Below are 18,453 nucleotides of genomic sequence, written 5' to 3'. Positions count from 1 at the left end.
TCAAATGGATCAGCTAATTTATCCTCCTACTCCTCCTCCTCATCCTCCTTATCATTGACATTGGCATTAGATGAGCCAACGCCACTTGCACTTGCACTATAAGTTTGCTCGCCCTCCAAGTCATCAAGTGTCAATGCAAGAAGCTGAGAAGCAGGAGCATCCAAATCAGTATGCTCTGGCTCTATATCCCACATCTTCGTTTCCCCTTATGTGTAGTCACGTTGTTTGTGTGAAAGAAGACGTAGGTTGGAATGCACATATACTAAATTCTCCGCTCTTTTTGATAGCAACCTATTGCGCTTAGCTAAGTGGATGAAAGAAGGAAAGAGTATGTGCTCCAATTTCTATCTGAAGTAGATGAACAAGCAACCTATGAAGACAAAGTAAACAATTAAAGTTATACAATATACATTAATAAAATTAAAATTAAAAATTACTAGCAACCTATGAAGACAAAGTAAACTATAAATAAACTTGTGATAAATTTTAATTAGTTAAACTTACTTGTGATAAAACGTTTACAGCGAGGGGTTGTAGGTGTTGGAAGCATGCACCATGGAAGTACCACCAGCTATGAGCATCCTTCTTGGATCTATGACTAAGTGCCTCAACACTTAGACCATTCCCATTTGCAAATTCTATGAACTCGGTTGTAACATTATCTCACAAATCATCATCAGGATATAGTCTAAGAAATGTTGCCTTGTACCCATCAGATACTTCTAGATCTCTCCATGGTGGAATCCTTCCTAATTTAGCAAGAAACTGATTGCTATAGTACTTTGGTGTCAAGGCATAGGCAAGAAGATGCAAAGGAATGGTCATCTTATTCCACCTCTCTAAAATAATTGCTTTCACTTCTTTGAAGAATTTCTCCTCGGGGTCATTCTCTTTTGCATTTATAGTGAACTTTATTTTTTCAAGCATTGAGTCAATGATACTCATAATGGGCTCAATGATACTTAGGAGATATGTAACAAGTTCCCATCATTTCTCATTCAATATTCTCTCTCTAATTTTTTCTACCCTCTCACTGCTACTCTGCTTCCATACAGTCCAATTGTTGTTGATCACCATGTTGCATAGTGCCACTCTAACTTTCACAAGTCGTCTTAAGACGATTGTGTTTGATGCAAAACGGGTCTCGGCAACCTATAACACAAATTAATGCCAAAATGATTATAAAATAAAGCCAAACTTTAAAGAAGAATACACAATATAGCTTACAAAATGATATTATGAACATTGAAATTAAAAAAATCAGAAAATGTAAAATTAAATTACTATTTCACTTACCTTCAATAGCTCCAAATTCGAAAAGGATCTAAAAATCCCTTGAGACGTGGTGGTTTGTGATGAACATCTGGATGTCCTCAGCCTCTGCATACACATCTTTGATCCATTTTATTTTAGTCTCAATTCTTTGTAGCATAAGATTGAGTGAATGGACCGCACAAGGTGTCCAAAAGATGTGATCATAGCGTTCCTCAACCAACAAACCAGCAGCTCTACAATTTCTTACATTGTCCGTTATGACTTGGACAACATTGCGGGGTCCCACTGACTCAATGGCGGAGATGAGAATTTCTGCAATAAATTGGCCATCTTTTACTTGGCCCTCACAATCCACAGCTTTCAAAAACATTGCCCCTTTAGGGGACACCGCTATGACATTGATCAAGGGACGATTTTTAGCATCTTTCCACCTATCTGAAACAATTGTTACACCTGTCTCAGCCCATGAATCCCTTATGGGTTTCAATGCATCTTCAACCCTCTTCACCTCTTTGTCTAATAATGTTCCACGTACCTTCTCATAACCTGGGCCCTTATACCCTCTTGGAGCTTCATTAACACTTTTTATCATTTGCTTCCAATATGGGGAGCGAACAACATTGAAAGCCAACCCATTTGCACAAATGCACCTTTCTATATCTTGGTCAGCAATGTCTCTACTCTCATTTTGAAATGCAGTTTCTAAAGGCCCCTTTGTTCTTTTGCATGTCAAGGGTGGTTCATTTTCAGGTTCATTTGTGGAAAAGAAGGGGTGGTCTTATACTACAACATCGGGATTAGATGGGGCTTGCATTCCCCTTGTTTTCTTTGCTGCGTTTGATTCAATCTACGGGCTTCTCTCTCTCCTGCCTCCTCATGCTCCTTAAAATATTTCATCACTGTCTCATCTGGTATAGGTTTACCATCTTTTCCAGGGCATTTTTTGACGCCTCTTCCTTTTATTCCACACAAATGGCCTACAACCCGATAATATGAACTATTACGTTCAATAACATATCCTTGGCATCTCCAACGGAATCCCCCACCTCCTGGAAGTGGGTTTAAATTGTCAACATACTTCCATAAGGGAGAATTCGGATCATTTATTTGTTTTGTAATTGTTTGTTCATTGCCAACGAAGGAAGAGGTAGATGCCATTCTAGTTCCTATGGCAAGAAATAACATAAACATATTCAAAAACAAAAACAAAATAATGAAAAACAATTAATGTTTCATGTTTGACAATTTGTGAAACAAAAATAGTTGGAAAAAAATGTTAAAAAACCTACCTCTTGTAGCCAATGGGAGCTTGCAAATGTATGGAAATGATGTTGCAACACTTGTTGAAGCTTCAAAAATCAGTCTTCAACTCCTCCTATTTGATCTTGGAAGCCAAACTTTGTTCACCCTTTCTTCAACCTGCTATCAAAAAACTTTTGTTTGCAACACAAATGAAGAGAAATGAGCCAAGATTATGTTTTAGAAGTCACTTTTAGGGTATAAAATTGACTTTTTACATGGCAGATTTCAAATAAAATTAAAATTTTGCATTAAAAAAACCGTTTTGGGCCGCCTAAACCCGAGTTTGACCTGGGTCCGCCCGGGTTCGATCTTGGTCCACCCGGGTTCGATTCGAACCAGGTCGAACCCCCTCTGGGAAATTCGAACCCTGGTCGAACCAAGGCTAGAGCAGACCCAAACCAGGGGGGTGTGGAGACGAACCCGATAAGCTAGCAATTAAAGATTAAACAGCGATTAAGGTGGCCGAATATGATGTTTTCATGAAGAATATTTATTACATTTAATAGGCCTATATGCAAGATAGCGTTAAATGATTGCTAGCCAACCCCCTTTGCTATATGCAAAATTAACATCCACTTAATATCTGTCATTGGGCTAACCACATTTTCGCATATAAATAAAATTACTATGTTCTATGCTAGTCAACCAAATCTTGGCATATGTTCCAAGATATATATAAATAAAGATTAAATCATCTGAGTTTAATATGCAATAGATTATATTTGAGATGGCTATTAAAGATTAAACAGCAATTAAGATGGCCAAATATGAGGCTTTCATGAAGAATATTTATTACATTTTAATAGGTGTATATGCAAGATAGAGTTAAATGATTGCTGGCTGACCTCCCTTTGCTATATACAAAATTAAAATAAACTTAATATCTTTGGGCCGACCACATTTTCGCATATAAATAAAATTATTATATACTATGCTGGTCAACCACACCTTATCATATGTTCCAAGATATATATAAATAAAGATTAAACCATCCAAGTATAATATGCAATAGAATATATTATGACAAACAGCAATTATATTATGAAGAGCAGTGAGTAATTAATGAGGAGCAGCAAGTAACTAATGAGTAGCAGCAATCATTAAAAGGCAGTAATTACTAAGACAGCAATCAAGAACTAGTAAGGTAGCAAGTAGCAAGTTTATGAACAGCGATTATAAAGAGCACGGATTAAGAGTATTTAAAAGGGCAGTGCTTGCTAACAAAGGCAGTGATTAAGGTTTATGAAGAGTCATGTCCATTTGGAATGACATTTGTAATGTCCCCATTTTTCTTGTGATCACTCAGTTGCATAGTTTTGCTTGTTAGTCATCTCCGCAAGCAAATTCATAGTGTTGGGAGATGATGGGTTAGCCAAAGGGGACCTTTACTTAGACAAATATTACCTTGGTGGGCCTTTTATAATAAAACTTTATAATATTAAGTTATAAAGTTACTTTTTCTAAATTTAGAAAAAGTAAATTAAAATGACTTATAAGTTACTTTATATTTTAATAAATGACTTTATAACTTTTCCCATGGCACGATCCCCTAGGTGAAAAAGTAATTTATTAGAAGGTGGTCAATTTTAATGTGATGTGGACCCTTGAGCAGATCGAACTTATGGGGGAGAGGAAAGATTCCATTGGAATCTTATTTTGATGCCTTTAGGGGTTCGACTTGGGAGAAGAAGGCATAAGTATGATTTTGGATTCATTATTGAGCATTCTTTGGTGATTATTGTATTTCAATTTTCTCTGCATCATTCTGCCATAGCACATACAGCAGCTTGGTGGCCAAATTGAGGACGAAAACCCTTGGTTCAGGCAGGTTGGACGATACCCCAGCCAATATTCTTACTCCAGCACTCAGAAAAAGACAAATTTCAGGTCAATTGAGGATCAATTTATGCAGATTGTGGATCAGAATTGCAAGGAAGGCGAGAAAGGTCAGATCTGAGCACTTGGGGTGGTTTTAACAGCAAGAAATAACACACTAATGCCAGCCGTACCACTTTCCCTTACCTGGAGTTCATTAAAAATAAATTGAAGGGTTTACCTTTGGGTTTTTTGTACAAATCTCATTGTCAGCATTAGGAATAAATATTAGAATCATTCTTTCAGGTTTGTGAAGCAATTGGAGAGAGTTATGAGCAAATCAGTGGGGAAAATTGCCCAAATTTGGTGAAGTCTCCTGGGGGCCTGAAGGAATTAGCAGCAGATTGGTCTATTTGTGTTAGATTTGTTTTTGGTAATTATTAGTTAGAGGAATAAAACTCCTTGGAGCTGTTAGAACACATTGGTAGCTGCTATAGCAGCATCTGGGCTCATTTCAGCTAATAAAGCAGCCATTCAAGCAAGCATTGCACTAGTGGTAGGCCAATTCTGGCTTCTGATGTTTCTATATCTGATTTTAGATGTTTGATAATTTGCTGTCAAAAAATCAGTCATCTCTAAATTCCTATTTCAGTACTAGTTCTTTCTTGCATTGCAATTATATTTCATTTTGGTTTCCAAATCTCAAGCATAAAACACCAAAAGGTATAAAACCTCAAAATTGTCAAAAAACTTTAAACAAATTCTCGCTGTCAAAGATTCAATTTTGCAACAAACCAATCAGATTTGAGCATAGTCCTAAACGGCATCTTTCAACATCATCCTTCATAAGGGATGCATCTCTTCCTAGAAACGTGAGAATATAAAAAGAATAAGATTTGCAAGTAGAAGTGTGAGATTTGTGAAGAGTGAAAAAGGAAGCAAGTGTGTAAAGCCAAAAGGATACATCATACAAACACAAGGAATTCATGAGGAATAAACAACAAACATTTTATCAAGGCAGATTTGTGTGTGAAGTGAATATAGAAGATCATTCAAGGCAAATTTTGTGAATGCGATCTAAGAGAAAGATTGAGCAGATTTACGAAGCATACTGGAGCAGATCTAAATCAAAATTATAAGCAGATCTGAAGGAGATTTGTGAGCAGAATTATAGTGGACTTGTGAAGAGTGTTTGAACAGAATTGAGAAGAGATGTTGAGCAGACTTATGAAGAGAAGAGGCTGGTGCCTCTCCATAGAAGAGATCGGTGTTTCTTACAAAGTTGGTGCTTAGTTGTGGAGATTGGTGTCTCTTACAACGTTGGTGCTTAGTTGTGGAGATTGGTGTCTATAATGGTTTGGTGCCTACAAATTCTACAAATGGGGATTAATGTCTCCAACGGGTTGGTGCCTGCAAATTCTACAAGTGGGGATAGGTGTCTCCAATGGGTTTGCCTAGAAATCATTTAAGAGGGGATTGGTGTCTTCTGTAGGTTGGTGCCTACAAAGTTTGTAAGAGAAGCTTTATATAAGCAATATTTTGCCATTGTTTTCTCCCGCAAGGGTTTCCAAGTAAATCTTGTGTTCTTGTGTTGCATAATTGTTAGATCTTGGCTGATTGATATTGTTGTGGTTGTTAAGTAAAGGATTGTCTTATATTGATTCACACCCAACCCCGCCTGCCCTCCTCTCAGTATAAGCATGTGCTCAACAGATAAAGTGGAGAGAGTTTGGACACTAAACGCACACAGGGTGGAAATTCATAACACCCTTTTGGTGTGTGAAGCCAAGCATAGTCCAACTAACCACACCCTTATTATTAGAATATTTAATTCTATGCTAGTCACCTAATTTTAGTTCCTTGGTTAATGGTCATTTACTTTTTTTTATGTAATTAGCTTTTATGCTTAATTTAGCTTTCACGCTTAATTTAGCGTTTAGCTCTTTAGTCTTTTACTTTAAAGTTATGTTCTAATTATAGAACATCGTCTTGTAACCACTATATATACGTGTGTATATCGTTCAATGTAATTATCAAATTATTGAATCATTCATTCAATTTATTTTCATGGTATCAGAGCATGGAAATTAAAATTTCAAAAGTTTTTGTTATTAAAATTTTTCGAAGTTTTTATTGAAGAGATTTTTTTAAAACTGTTTTTTTTTTCAAAAAAAAAGCAGGGTCTTTTTCTATTCCTCGGGGGGGGGGGGGGTTTTTTTTGCAAGTTGAAAATTTTCCTAGGGTTCTGCAATTTTCGACTAGTGTTTTGACCCTTCAGATCAAGTCGAAATTTTATTCTGGTTGCAGATTCTTGGTGGGTTTTTTGAGACTTCAATTGGGTCGTCGTCATTATTTTTTGGGTGCATTGTTTTCCACGCCTCGATTTTTGAGCCGTCGGATTTGCATTTTGTTTTTAGATTCTTGATGGGTTTTTCGAGGGCTTTTTTGGGTTGGTCTCTTATTTTTTTGGGTGCCTCGTTTTCCATGCCTCAAATTTTGTGCCAACAAATTTGCCTTGGAATTTAAAAACAATTCGCAATTTCTGTTAATTCTGTGGATGTCGAGAATTTTGTTGTCTTCTGGGCACCGTATATGCTGTTTTAAGTTTGCAGAAAATTTTAATTTTTGGGTTTCTTCCAAACCTCGAAATGCGTGCCTTGGAATTCATGTCAGAATTCTCCTATAGGGTTTCAATTTTTTCAGCAGTTGCTTCTATTCTATTTTTTTTTAAATCAGATTCTTCCGTCTCTTGCTTTCACTCAATTGACCTCGATCAACCTCAATTTCCGTGATGGCATCATTAACCAGCATCATGTTGGAACACAGTCAAAAGTTCAACGGCCACAACTACAACACCTGGAAACAGCGTATGCTTACCATCTTTGAGTATCATTGCCTTGATCAGCTTGTTTTGGGCAAGGAATCTCATCCTACAACAGCAGGTGATGATCAAGACAAACATGATGTGAAGAATCGAGAGGTTGTCATGCTTATCAAACTCTCTGTCACAGATGATCAACTCCCACAGGTGCCTTCAAGTAAAACAGCAAAAGAAATCTGGGATCTTTTGAAGGATCTTCATGAAACATCTGACAAGAGCCGAGCTTTCTTTCTGAAGAATATGTTGTTTTCTATCATGATGGATGAGAAGTCATCTATCCAGGCACATCTTACGAAGATCAAGGACATTCGTGATCAGTTGGAAGCTATAGGTCAAACCATGGTGGAAGAGGATATGGTAGTGATCACGCTGAAAAGCCTTCCCAGATCCTACAAGCATTTCATTGATACCCTCAATATCTCCTCTACTAGTGTTGATTTGAAGTTTCCTGATCTCTGCAACAAGCTGCTACAGCAGGATTGATGGAAGCAGTAGTTTGGAAGCAGCGCTAGTTTATCCACTGAACAGGCTTTCACAGCCTCAACTTCGTATAAGTACAAGGGTAAAGCTCCATCCTTCCAACAGAAAGGACAAGGTCAAGGTCAACCTCAGCAGTCTTCCAAAAAGAAGAGCTTAAAATGTTCCTACTGTCATATATATGGCCATTTGGTGAAAGATTGCCGTAAATTGATAGCATCCCAGCAATCCAAACAGGGAGGGTCCAAGCAGAAAGCCAATCCTGCCACGCATCCTAATCAGAAGTAATCTGCATTCTATGCATTCATGGCCCAAACCTCCTCTGATAATGTTCAATCATCAACCTGGTACATTGACTCTGGAGCCTCTTGGCATTTCACACATCGTCAGGATTGGTTTACAAAGTCCATGCCTTTCATTGATTCAATGATCTTTGGTGGAGGCGAAGAGTATACTATTGTCGGTTAGGGCAACGTTCAGATTTCATCTGGTGGGAGGGATTTGAAATTCCTCAATGTATACTTTGTACCTGGTATGAAGCTCAATCTACTGTCAGTCAGTCAAATTATGCAGCATTCACCACAGTTGGATGTCGTCTTCGGGTTGCACAAGTGCAGCATTGTTGACAGGGAGACTCGCACTACAGTTGCAGTTGGTATTGAGGATCATGGTCTTTATAGACTTGTTGATTCTACTGGTTCTCACGAGCTCGCCATGGCAGCTAGGAGTACTTCCATCAGCACTCTATGGCATCAGCGATATGGGTATCTCAATGTCCACTCTCTCTCAGTTGGTTGGAGAGGATCTAGTCGTAGGATTACCTAAGATTCAAACTCAGAATCATGGAGTTTGCGGAGCGTGTCAAGCTGGAAAGCAGCATAGGACTCCGTTTTTAGATGGAGACGCTTGGAGAGCATCCAAGGTCTTGCAGCTCGTTCATGCAGACATTTGTGGTCCCATGAACACTCCATCAGTCACTGGATGCAGGTATTTTCAATTATTTGTTGATGATTTCAGCAGACGCATGTGGGTTTATTTTCTTAAGCAGAAATCAAAGGTGTTCACCATGTTTCAGACGTTTAAGGCCTTAGTGGAAAAAGAGTCTAGCTGTTAGATAGTCACTCTTCGGTCTGACAATGGAGGGGAGTTTTGTTCTACACAATTCACCAACTTTTGTGCATCACATGGCATTAAGCATCAACTTATCACACCTTACACCCCACAGCAGAACGGTGTTGTTGAGCGCAGGAACCGTACAATCACTGAGATGGCTCGGTCTATGTTGGAGCATAGAAATGTTCCAAAACACTTTTGAGTGGAAGCGGTCTTCACTGCACTCTGCCTTCTGAACCGATCTCCCACAAAGGTCGTTAAGAAGATGACTCCAGAGGAAGCTTGCTCTGGCAGGAAGCCCAAAATCAGTCATTTGAAAGTTTTTGGCTCTCCAGCTTATGTTTGGATTCCAGATGCCAAGCGCACCAAACTGGATCCAAAGAGTCAAAAATTGATGTTCATCGGCTACGGTGACAACCACAAGGCATATCGGCTGATTGATATACACACTAATCACCTCATATTCAGTCAAGATGTAGTATTTGATGAAGAAAGAGGGCCTTTTCAACCTTCCTCTCTTGATTTGAGCACTGAGGATCACCCTCCAAAGGCTGCAAGTATGGGTGTTCGTCTTCCCTTAGCTCCACCTGATGGGAGGGATTCAGTTGACTCTAAAGTTGTGGGATCTCCCAAGCATGACATTGCACCCCCTGACTTTCCTCAGCATCTTCTAGATCCACATCCAGAGGAGCTTGCTCCAGATATTCCAGGTAATCTTCATCCTGCAGCAGATGTTGGTACTTCTACTCTCCGGCCTAAGTGGCATGATAATGAGCTCATTGAAGGTAGATCAGTTAGAGGTAGGAGCAAGCAACACACAGTTAATTTTGCTCTTATGGCCAGCATTCACAGTATTTATGAGCCTCAAACATATACAGAGGCTAAAGGTGTACCTGAATGGGAAAAGGTTATGGCAGCTGAGCAACATAGTCTTCTGAAAAACAACACTTGGGTATTGTCTGATCTTCCTCCAAGAAAGAAGCCCATTGGCTGCAAATGGGTGTTTAAGTCAAGTATGAAGCTGATGGAAGCCTTGATAAGTACAAGGCTTGGTTGGTGGCAAAAGGGTTTTCACAAAAGGAGGGCATCGACTATGAGGAGACATTTACTCCCACAGCCAAGATTAGTACCATTAGGCTTGTCCTCGCTCTCTCAACTCAATTTGGATGGAAAATCCATCAAATGGACGTCAAGAGTGTCTTTCTCAATGGTGATTTGCAGGAAGAAGTCTACATGACACAACCTCCAAGTTTCAAGGTTGCCGGTAAGGAACACCAGGTATGTAGACTAGTCAAAGCACTCTACGGCCTCAAGCAGGCTCCTTGTGCATGGTACATCAAAATTGATAAGTATTTGATTGATCAAGGCTTTCAGAGGAGTTCTTCAGATCCCAATTTGTATGTCAAACATACTAGTGATGATATTCTATTTCTAGTAGTCTATGTTGATGATCTCATCATTACTGGCAATGCAGCACATCTGATCATGCAGGTCAAACAGAATTTGTTTCAGCATTTTGATATGACAGATTTGGGACTTCTCTATTATTGTCTCGGTGTAGAGGTTTGGCAGACTGATAGCCACATATTCATTTCTCAGTCAAAGTATGCCAAGAGCCTACTGGATAAGTTTTGAATGCAAGATTGTACACTTGCATCTAAACCTATGGAGATAGGGCTCAAAATTATCAGCCAAATCAAATTCACCTGTAGTGGATGAGTCTTCATTCAGGCAACTAGGGGGCAGCCTCATCTATCTCACCGCCACTAGACCTGACATCAGTTATGCTGTGAGCTATATTTCTCGCTTCATGTCAGTGCCAAAAGCTAAACATTGGGTTGCAGCGAAGCGTGCGCTTAGATATGTGAAGGGCACTCCTGATTTTGGGATTTTGTACAGTAGAAGCAAAGATCCTAGGCTGGTTGGTTTCATAGACTCAGATTGGGCAGGTTGTGTTGATGACAGAAAGTCAACTTCTGGGTATGTTTTCAGCTTGGGTACACGTGCAGTCACATGGACCAGCAAGAAGCAACAGGCAATAGCTCTTTCCTCGACCGAAGCAAAGTATCAAGGAACTGTTAAGGCATCATGTGAGGCAATTTGGCTACGTAGGATGCTTGCAGACATGCAAATGTCTCAACCAGGACCTATTCCCTTGTTTTGTGATAATCAAGGGGTTCTAAAATTAGCCAAAAATCCAATCTTCCATGAGCAGACAAAGCATGTGGAGCTTTATTGTCATTTCATCCGCCAGCATGTTGAAGATGGATCAGTGATATTGCAGTACATTCCTACAAAAGATCAGACTACAGATATCCTCACCAAGTCCTTGAGCCCGGCAAAGTTTCTCAAATTTAGAGGGCAGCTTGGTGTGATAGATAGCATGACCATTAAGGGAGGGTATTAGAATATTTAATTCTATGTTAGTCACTTATTTTTAGTTCCTTGGTTAATGGTCATTTACTTTTTTTATGTAATTAGCTTGTAAGCTTAATTTAGCTTTCATGCTTAATTTAGCGTTTAGCTCTTTAGTCTTTTACTTTAAAGTTATGTTCTAATTATAGAACATCGTCTTGTAACCTCTATATATACGTGTGTATATCGTTCAATGTAATTATCAGATTATTGAATCATTCATTCAATTTATTTTTCACTCATGTTTGGAACGAAGAGGCATCTTCGATTTGAGACCCCTTGCACATATTGTTGGCAAATGACTTGCACATAATGGTTTGGTGACAATTTGACAAATAGACAATGGTTATTTAACAGGTTGCAGTTTGTGACTTCATAGTGCCACATGGCACATTCTAATTGGTTTCAAACATGTATGACTAATGTGGTAATAAATTTCCGTTAAAATTGAGTTGGCCAAACCATGTCTGAGTGTCATTGGCCAAATTTTGTTAATTACACCAATTACCCAGTCAGCAAAAAGCATTAAATCAGATCAATTCAAGTGTCAGTACCACATCAGCAATGTCGTATAGTCAGCACAAGGTCAGCAATTAGGATTTCTTACCTAATTTTGAATTTTCTGAATTTCAAATTTTGATTTTGCGGGAAAAAGCATAACTGAACTTCAAATGGCCATGACTTTGTCATCAAGACTTCATTTGACCCTGTTTTTGAAGCATTCAAAAGCAAGTTCAAATCTCTTTGCAGTGATCTGTTTTCAGTAGCGTTAGACGGCTTCTTCAATTGTCTTAACTTCATCAAACATGTCTGAGGATTCCCTAACATCTTAGGACCCAATTTCAAAGCAAGGGAATTAGCCTATGTCTTAACTTTAGAAGTCATTATATGGGTTGAGGTGGGCTTGCAAGCATTATCTAAGAAAATTGACAGTTTTATTCTATCATACTTACAACATTATAAAAGGTGGATCACAATGTCTGTGAAGAATGTAGGCAACCATATTTTGATTGCAGTTCTTTATGTCGATTTACAGGTTATGGTACTTTAATACACAGACTGGTGGTTGAATTCAAGAAGACATTTGAGATCATTGCATATTACTTTACTGCACCATTTCCTTTGTATTTAATTTTTGTAGTTGGATGAGGGGATCTTCATCTCACAACCTAAATGTGCACTTGTTAAAATAATTCAATATGGATACACAGATATTAGTTTCTACGTGTTTTAGATAGTAGTCAAATTGACAGCTTAATGTTCTACCTTGCAATTTCATACTACATTTTGTATGCAACTTGTTAGGAGTCATAATGCTCTGCCAGATCCTTTGCAGTTTGTCTTGTGAGCAAATCGATGAAGGGGTCTAAGGAAAATCATTTGGAATCAGCCAAGAGGATATTGAGGTATATTAAGAGTACTACCCAAAAATATATCAAGCACGCTAAACGCAGTGATGGGCACTTAATGGGTTATATCCATGTGGATTGGAAAGAAAACATGGATGAGAGGAACTCTAGTTCAAATCGTGTTTTGTCTTGGTTTGACCTTATTTCATGGTCAACTCTGTCACCTATCACAGAGAGAATATAAAGTAGTGAATGCAACACTGGAGTTAACATGGTTTTGTAGTTCCCACAAAAGCTTGGATTTTCACAAGAGCAGCTCACTATTCTTTCCTCTGAAAACAAAAGTGTTATTCAAATTGCTCATAATCTAGTTGCACATGCTAAAGTAAAGCATATTGAGATTCATCAACACTGCATCAGGTAATGCATTCAAGAGGGGATGCTGGATTTCAAATTTTCATTAATCAATGACCAGATACATATTCATCAATTTCCTTGTCAAGGTGAAGTTCATCACGTCACAAGAATTGTTCCAACTTTCATGAGCGGTCCTTAATGTGGGGTGGCAAGGCCTCCTTGGAAGCTTCAAAATATTAATACCACCTTCCTTTGACCCTCAAGTTGTGCCTTAGGGATGTGTCATACAGTAAAATACATCTTGACAAGTTCATTGAATTACTGATGTTGTCATATATCTTCAGGTAACTTAGATGTACTAGTATGCCTTATGGGAGTACTGGAGAGTAAAATCCATTTTGATGAGCTCATCAAAATCACTGATGTCAAATATCTTTGGGTGGCTTATATTATATTATTACAGTTAGCAGCTCTATAGATCAAGTTACCCTTATGTAAAGTATGGAAGGTGTATAAATAAAGGCAGGACCTCCCAACTAACCATTCAATTTCATATTTACAATTTCTATTTGTCTATTCCATTCAGCATATTTCCTGACATCGCCACATATTTTTATTCTGTATTTGATTGAGGATTTTAATGTTTATTTACTTATGGATTCATTTCATTAATCTCAATAAAATATCCATAAGCATATATTTACATATATGAGAGAAATAAATATAAGGTAAGATATGGTATTTTGAAAACTAGCTCCTGTCACTGAATGGAAAAGTGACCACATGACCACCAAATAAGTCGAGGAAAAAGCATGCAAGCAAAGGATTGTGTGCATTGGCAGAAGGGCAGGAGAAAGGGAATTGTTTCTACCAATAGCATAACTATGATATTTAAATTCAATCTACTCATAGGACACTTCCACATGCTAATTATAGTAGTAAGAGGTTTTCAAAATGATTTTTTTTACAGAATTAAGTATACATAGGACTTCACGTACAATTAGCACTGCATCAACATGATTATTTAACACAAGCTGATATCAATAGTATAGATCTACAAACAGGGGATTGCATTACCTTCTAGCCTCTCCCTAGATGCCTCAAATTTTCCCAGCATTTTTGCTGGTATGAGTTCAAAGTTCCGATGTTCTCCACATAGCTTCAACAGATAAAATAATCATTATTTTTGTCAGCAATTAATATGTGCATGCCCAGCAAAAAGACAACACTGGGCAAAGCTCCATAAATTCTTGTTGATACAAGCAAATTATATTCAAGTTTAAGTCTCTTCAAATCAAAAATAAATATGAATGGATCATACATCACAATAGACTGAATCATCAAAATTGGCCATAGTGCAATTGGTGCAGAACCACTTTGTCTGGACAGCAAATCGTCGAAAAGGTAACCAGTCCTTGTCATCTTCGTCATCATCTTCCAACAATTCTTGCTCATACAAAGCAAGTGCTTCCTCTAATCTTCTGCTACTACAACTTTGTTCTCTCCTATTTCTGAAGGGTGCCAGCCCCACGTTGTCCACACCTGGAGTCCCTTCAATTTCTGAAATATTGACTTCCATACCATCTTCTGAATGGTAGATTGCATTATCACTCCCGTTCTCTTGAACTCTAACAACTGTACTTAAGCTCCTTTCAGAAGTGAGACAGATGTCATGGGGAGAACCATCTGGCAAATTTTCTTCTTGATCATCATTCTCAACATAAGAATTTTTATCTCCATCTAAATTTGGCTTACAGGCATCTTCTATCACATTTCCATTGCTCATCTCAGATTTATCCTTGTCCTTCCAACCATTTTGATCGCCTGAATGCTCAACCTTTTCAGGATGGACCGACTCTGGTGCATAGGTCATTGCAGCCCTCTTTGCATACAAGACAAGTCTTACCTCAACAATAATATTTAGAAAAGTGCTCTAGCACTTGCTATAGCCAACAAAGGAACCGCATATAAAATTTTTGGGAAATGAACCTGCAAAAAAAGGTTGGCTTGATTAACCAGCTTAACAAAAACTCAGCCACCGCCCTGCTCAACCATAACACATCAAATAGATGATAGACTAGAGTAGACACTAATATTTACAACTACGTAAACTATTATAGAACAAATCAACAACTCTGAAATGGGTACAAGACATTAGATTAAATAAATCAGCTACATATTTTTTGTTATATAATTCCAGAAGTCAACTAGAGATGCCAAAGAACTTAATAGAGCTTTGAAGGGTCAATGAAAATTTATATACGAGCCTCATTCTGCCATTCAACACCATTCATTCAAAAGAAGAAATCAAAGTAAAAGAATTCAAGAGATATTTCAAATACTCCAAATAAAACCTAGATTATCATGCAATCCTACATAACCTAACTATAATTCTCAAACCATCCAGCACTTGTCCCTAGAAACATGAATTATTGTTATCTTACTACCAATTTATTTAATAACTTCAAAACTTCAATTTTTTTCCAACTCAAATAGTTGAATGGCAACTACATAAACAACAATAGAAGCCAAGTTAGTAAATAGTAAGACTAGAAAAACAGAATTAAATAAAAAATCTATAATAATAATGCATATATGATCATATTACATAAATGCTTGCAATTTTGACTCCCAAATGATGCCTTAGTCTTCCACATATTTTGCAGGGCTTATTAATAAATAACGAAGCTATAGGCAAACAATAATCTCAGATTAAGAATCTGCAGCAGGAACATGGGAGTAGAAATTTATTTGGTTGAGCTGCCATGTATGAATGGGATTTATCTACACAAGCAAGCACATGAAAGCTATTTTAATACCTATATCCAATCAATTCTTTTTCCACATAGATATGTAAAATGTGCATTTAAAAGAGATGCCCACTAATTTTGCAACCATTGTAGCGTTAAAATTTTACATTTAAATTTTACTAGAAACAGGGAAAATAAATCATAAGATATTTTAATTTGTAGCTATTTGGATATTTTTGTTGTTTTTTTTTTGGCAGGGGTATTGAGGAATATGAGTGTTTTTATGCTTTTGGTTATTATTATACTTATTTATATTGATTTAAAGTTGAAGTTTTCAATTATCTCTGCAGTTTACTATACTTGTGAATTGTTTTCAAATTTCAAAGAATTTTATTTTATATCACGTATTTCAATGTTATTGAGTAAGTTATCAACTTGCATCATAACTGTAAATTAAAGCCAAAATTAAGTTTATATAAATTTGGCTGCTTTCCAAGTTGATAAGATTTAACCATAAACCTAACCAGTTATACAATATTAATAAAAAGTAAAAATTAGACAAATATTAATTTATATTATTGTGTATTTATTAGAATATATTAAAAAAAGCCTTTAAAAATGTTGAAAAACATCAACCTCTTCAACTTGGATTAGTATATTTTGTAGTGCCATGTATGAAAATTATTGATTGTAATTTTGTATTGATTTGATATTTGATATTATATTATCAATTATCTTTATCTTTATCTCTATCAACTGTGCTTTCAAATCTGTTTTGTTCCTTCTTTTTTGCAAATTATTGATATATATCAAATATGCATGGACAAAAGATATTGATGCAGATTCGGATATAGTATCCAACATAGATATGACTCTTTTTCAAGACCCTCTAATTTGGATACGGTTAGATATGATCATACGTCAATATCTATCTATAACTCTTAACTTTTATTTATTGTTAATATTTAAGTGTTAATATAATTTAAATTATATTTTTTTTATTTTATTTTTATTTTTTATTTAGAATTAAATATTAAAATATTTAACTATTATTTACTATTAATAGTTAAATATGTTTAATTTGTTTTTTTAATATGGTTAATTTAAATGTAAATGTGAAAATATTTAACTATTTTAAAATAATTGTACTAATTTTTTTGGATTAAACTGTGTGCGCTTTTAGATCGACATTTCAGATCACACTCAATGATCCATCATCAGGAAGAGAAAAAATGAATGAATCAGGACTGCAGATAAGTCTTTATAAAGAGTGAAGTTGCAGAGTCAGATGAATAAAAATATGAAAAATCAAGTTCACAAAACTCTGAAATAGAAAAAGAAAAGAAACACAAATTAACATAAGATAATGAGAAAAAGATAAAACACACAAAGAAAGGAATAAAAAAGGGGTAGAGGTTAAAAACAAGATTAAAAAACTTTTTGTCTTTTTTCTTCTTCTCCTTAATTTATGCTAATTTGTGTTTCTTTTCTTTTTCTTTTTCACATTTTTGTGAACTTGATTTTTCATTTTTTTATTATTTTTCATTTCGTTATTAATCTCCCTCTGCAACTTCACTCTTTATAAGGACATATCTGCAATCCTAATTCATTCGTTTTTCCACTTCCTAATGATGGATCACTGAGTGTGATCCAAAACGTCGATCTAAAAACGCACACAATTTAATCCATAAGATTTATTACAATTAATCATGGATTGTGGAAAGCTATTTCAATCTATTTTAAAATGAATATTAAAATTGCCTTAAATATATTACATATTAATAAAATTATAAATACTAATTAAAAAACTTAAAGCTGAAACTTAAAACTTCCATGCTTCTTGAAATTTCCACACTTATTCAAAATATTTCAATGCCAAAGGGAAAAAGAAACGCCCATAATCAAATGCACTCTTTCAGCTCTTTTATAACTTCAAAGAAATCAAGTTAAGAAACTATATTTAATGATGTAGTACAAAGATATACCACTTATGAAGAAAAAATTGTATGCCATTGTGCAAGTTGGACCAATACTGACTTCATTTAAAAACCTTTTTAGTTCCTACATGTGTAACATGAAATGCATAGATTGGATGAAACACTGCAACATTTCCATCTAATGATCAAACACGAAAATGAGAAATACAACAAAGCGACTAGTTGTCTAAGCAAACTTCTAGCCCCAACACTTCTAACAAAATTTGATACATGAGACAACAACATTATGGATTGGGTTTTTCACATTTTTGCAAACTTTGAAAGCACCCACATCAGCCTTCTTCATGGACCACAAGATGAATTCTTCTATCTATAGGAAAAGCTTCTTTACGATCTTGAGCAGCATTTTACCTTTAGCAAACTTCACAAGAAGCTCCTCTTAATCAGCAGGTCACTTTAAAGTTACCAAAACACTTATCACACTTCTTCCAATCACACATGCATAAAGGCCTTGTCACTCATATTAAGTCTAAAGGCCCTTGTATCATTGTGAAACCAACCATTCACAAATTGAGAATGTTGGCACCTCTTTTGAATGCATGCAAACTATGTGAATATATCAACGTGAATTTCTTATGTCTAAGCTTATAACTAAGCATCAGCACAAATAATCAGATAATATCCCAAACTATTGACCTCTTAGTTCATTGACACTTCATTCTTTGACTTGTCTATGCTGTTCCATTTATAGTAATTTGGACATGGATACTTTGCTTATTGTT

At 36.3% G+C, this 18,453-nt stretch overlaps 1 protein-coding gene and 1 long non-coding RNA gene across 11 annotated transcripts in view; both read right to left on the bottom strand.

The window, feature by feature from the left end:
- LOC131028547 (histone deacetylase 15) overlaps positions 1-18,453 on the bottom strand; it is a 122,311-nt gene that overhangs the window by 88,701 nt on the left and 15,157 nt on the right. For all 10 annotated transcript variants that reach the window (XR_009102602.2, XR_009102600.2, XR_009102601.2 and 7 more), the window contains exons 2-3: positions 14,306-14,973; positions 14,062-14,143 (exon numbers count right to left, since the gene is read on the bottom strand). Coding sequence is in view for 7 of the 10 variants with exons in the window: in XM_057958838.2 (XP_057814821.1) it covers positions 14,062-14,143; positions 14,306-14,857 (634 nt within the window). In the remaining 3 variants the exon portion in view is untranslated. The remainder of the gene's footprint in view (positions 1-14,061; positions 14,144-14,305; positions 14,974-18,453) is intronic.
- Positions 19-2,736, bottom strand: LOC131028550 (uncharacterized). Its single transcript, XR_009102603.2, has 4 exons — positions 2,565-2,736; positions 1,297-2,441; positions 505-1,152; positions 19-370 (listed from the first exon to the last, which is right to left on the bottom strand). It is a non-coding gene; the product is annotated as an uncharacterized LOC131028550 (long non-coding RNA).

Source organism: Cryptomeria japonica, chromosome 8 (assembly GCF_030272615.1).
Source record: "Cryptomeria japonica chromosome 8, Sugi_1.0, whole genome shotgun sequence".
Classification (NCBI taxonomy): Eukaryota; Viridiplantae; Streptophyta; class Pinopsida; order Cupressales; family Cupressaceae; genus Cryptomeria; species Cryptomeria japonica.
The sequence above is the reverse complement of the archived record's forward strand: the minus strand, read 5'-3'. Positions and strand labels throughout refer to the sequence as shown.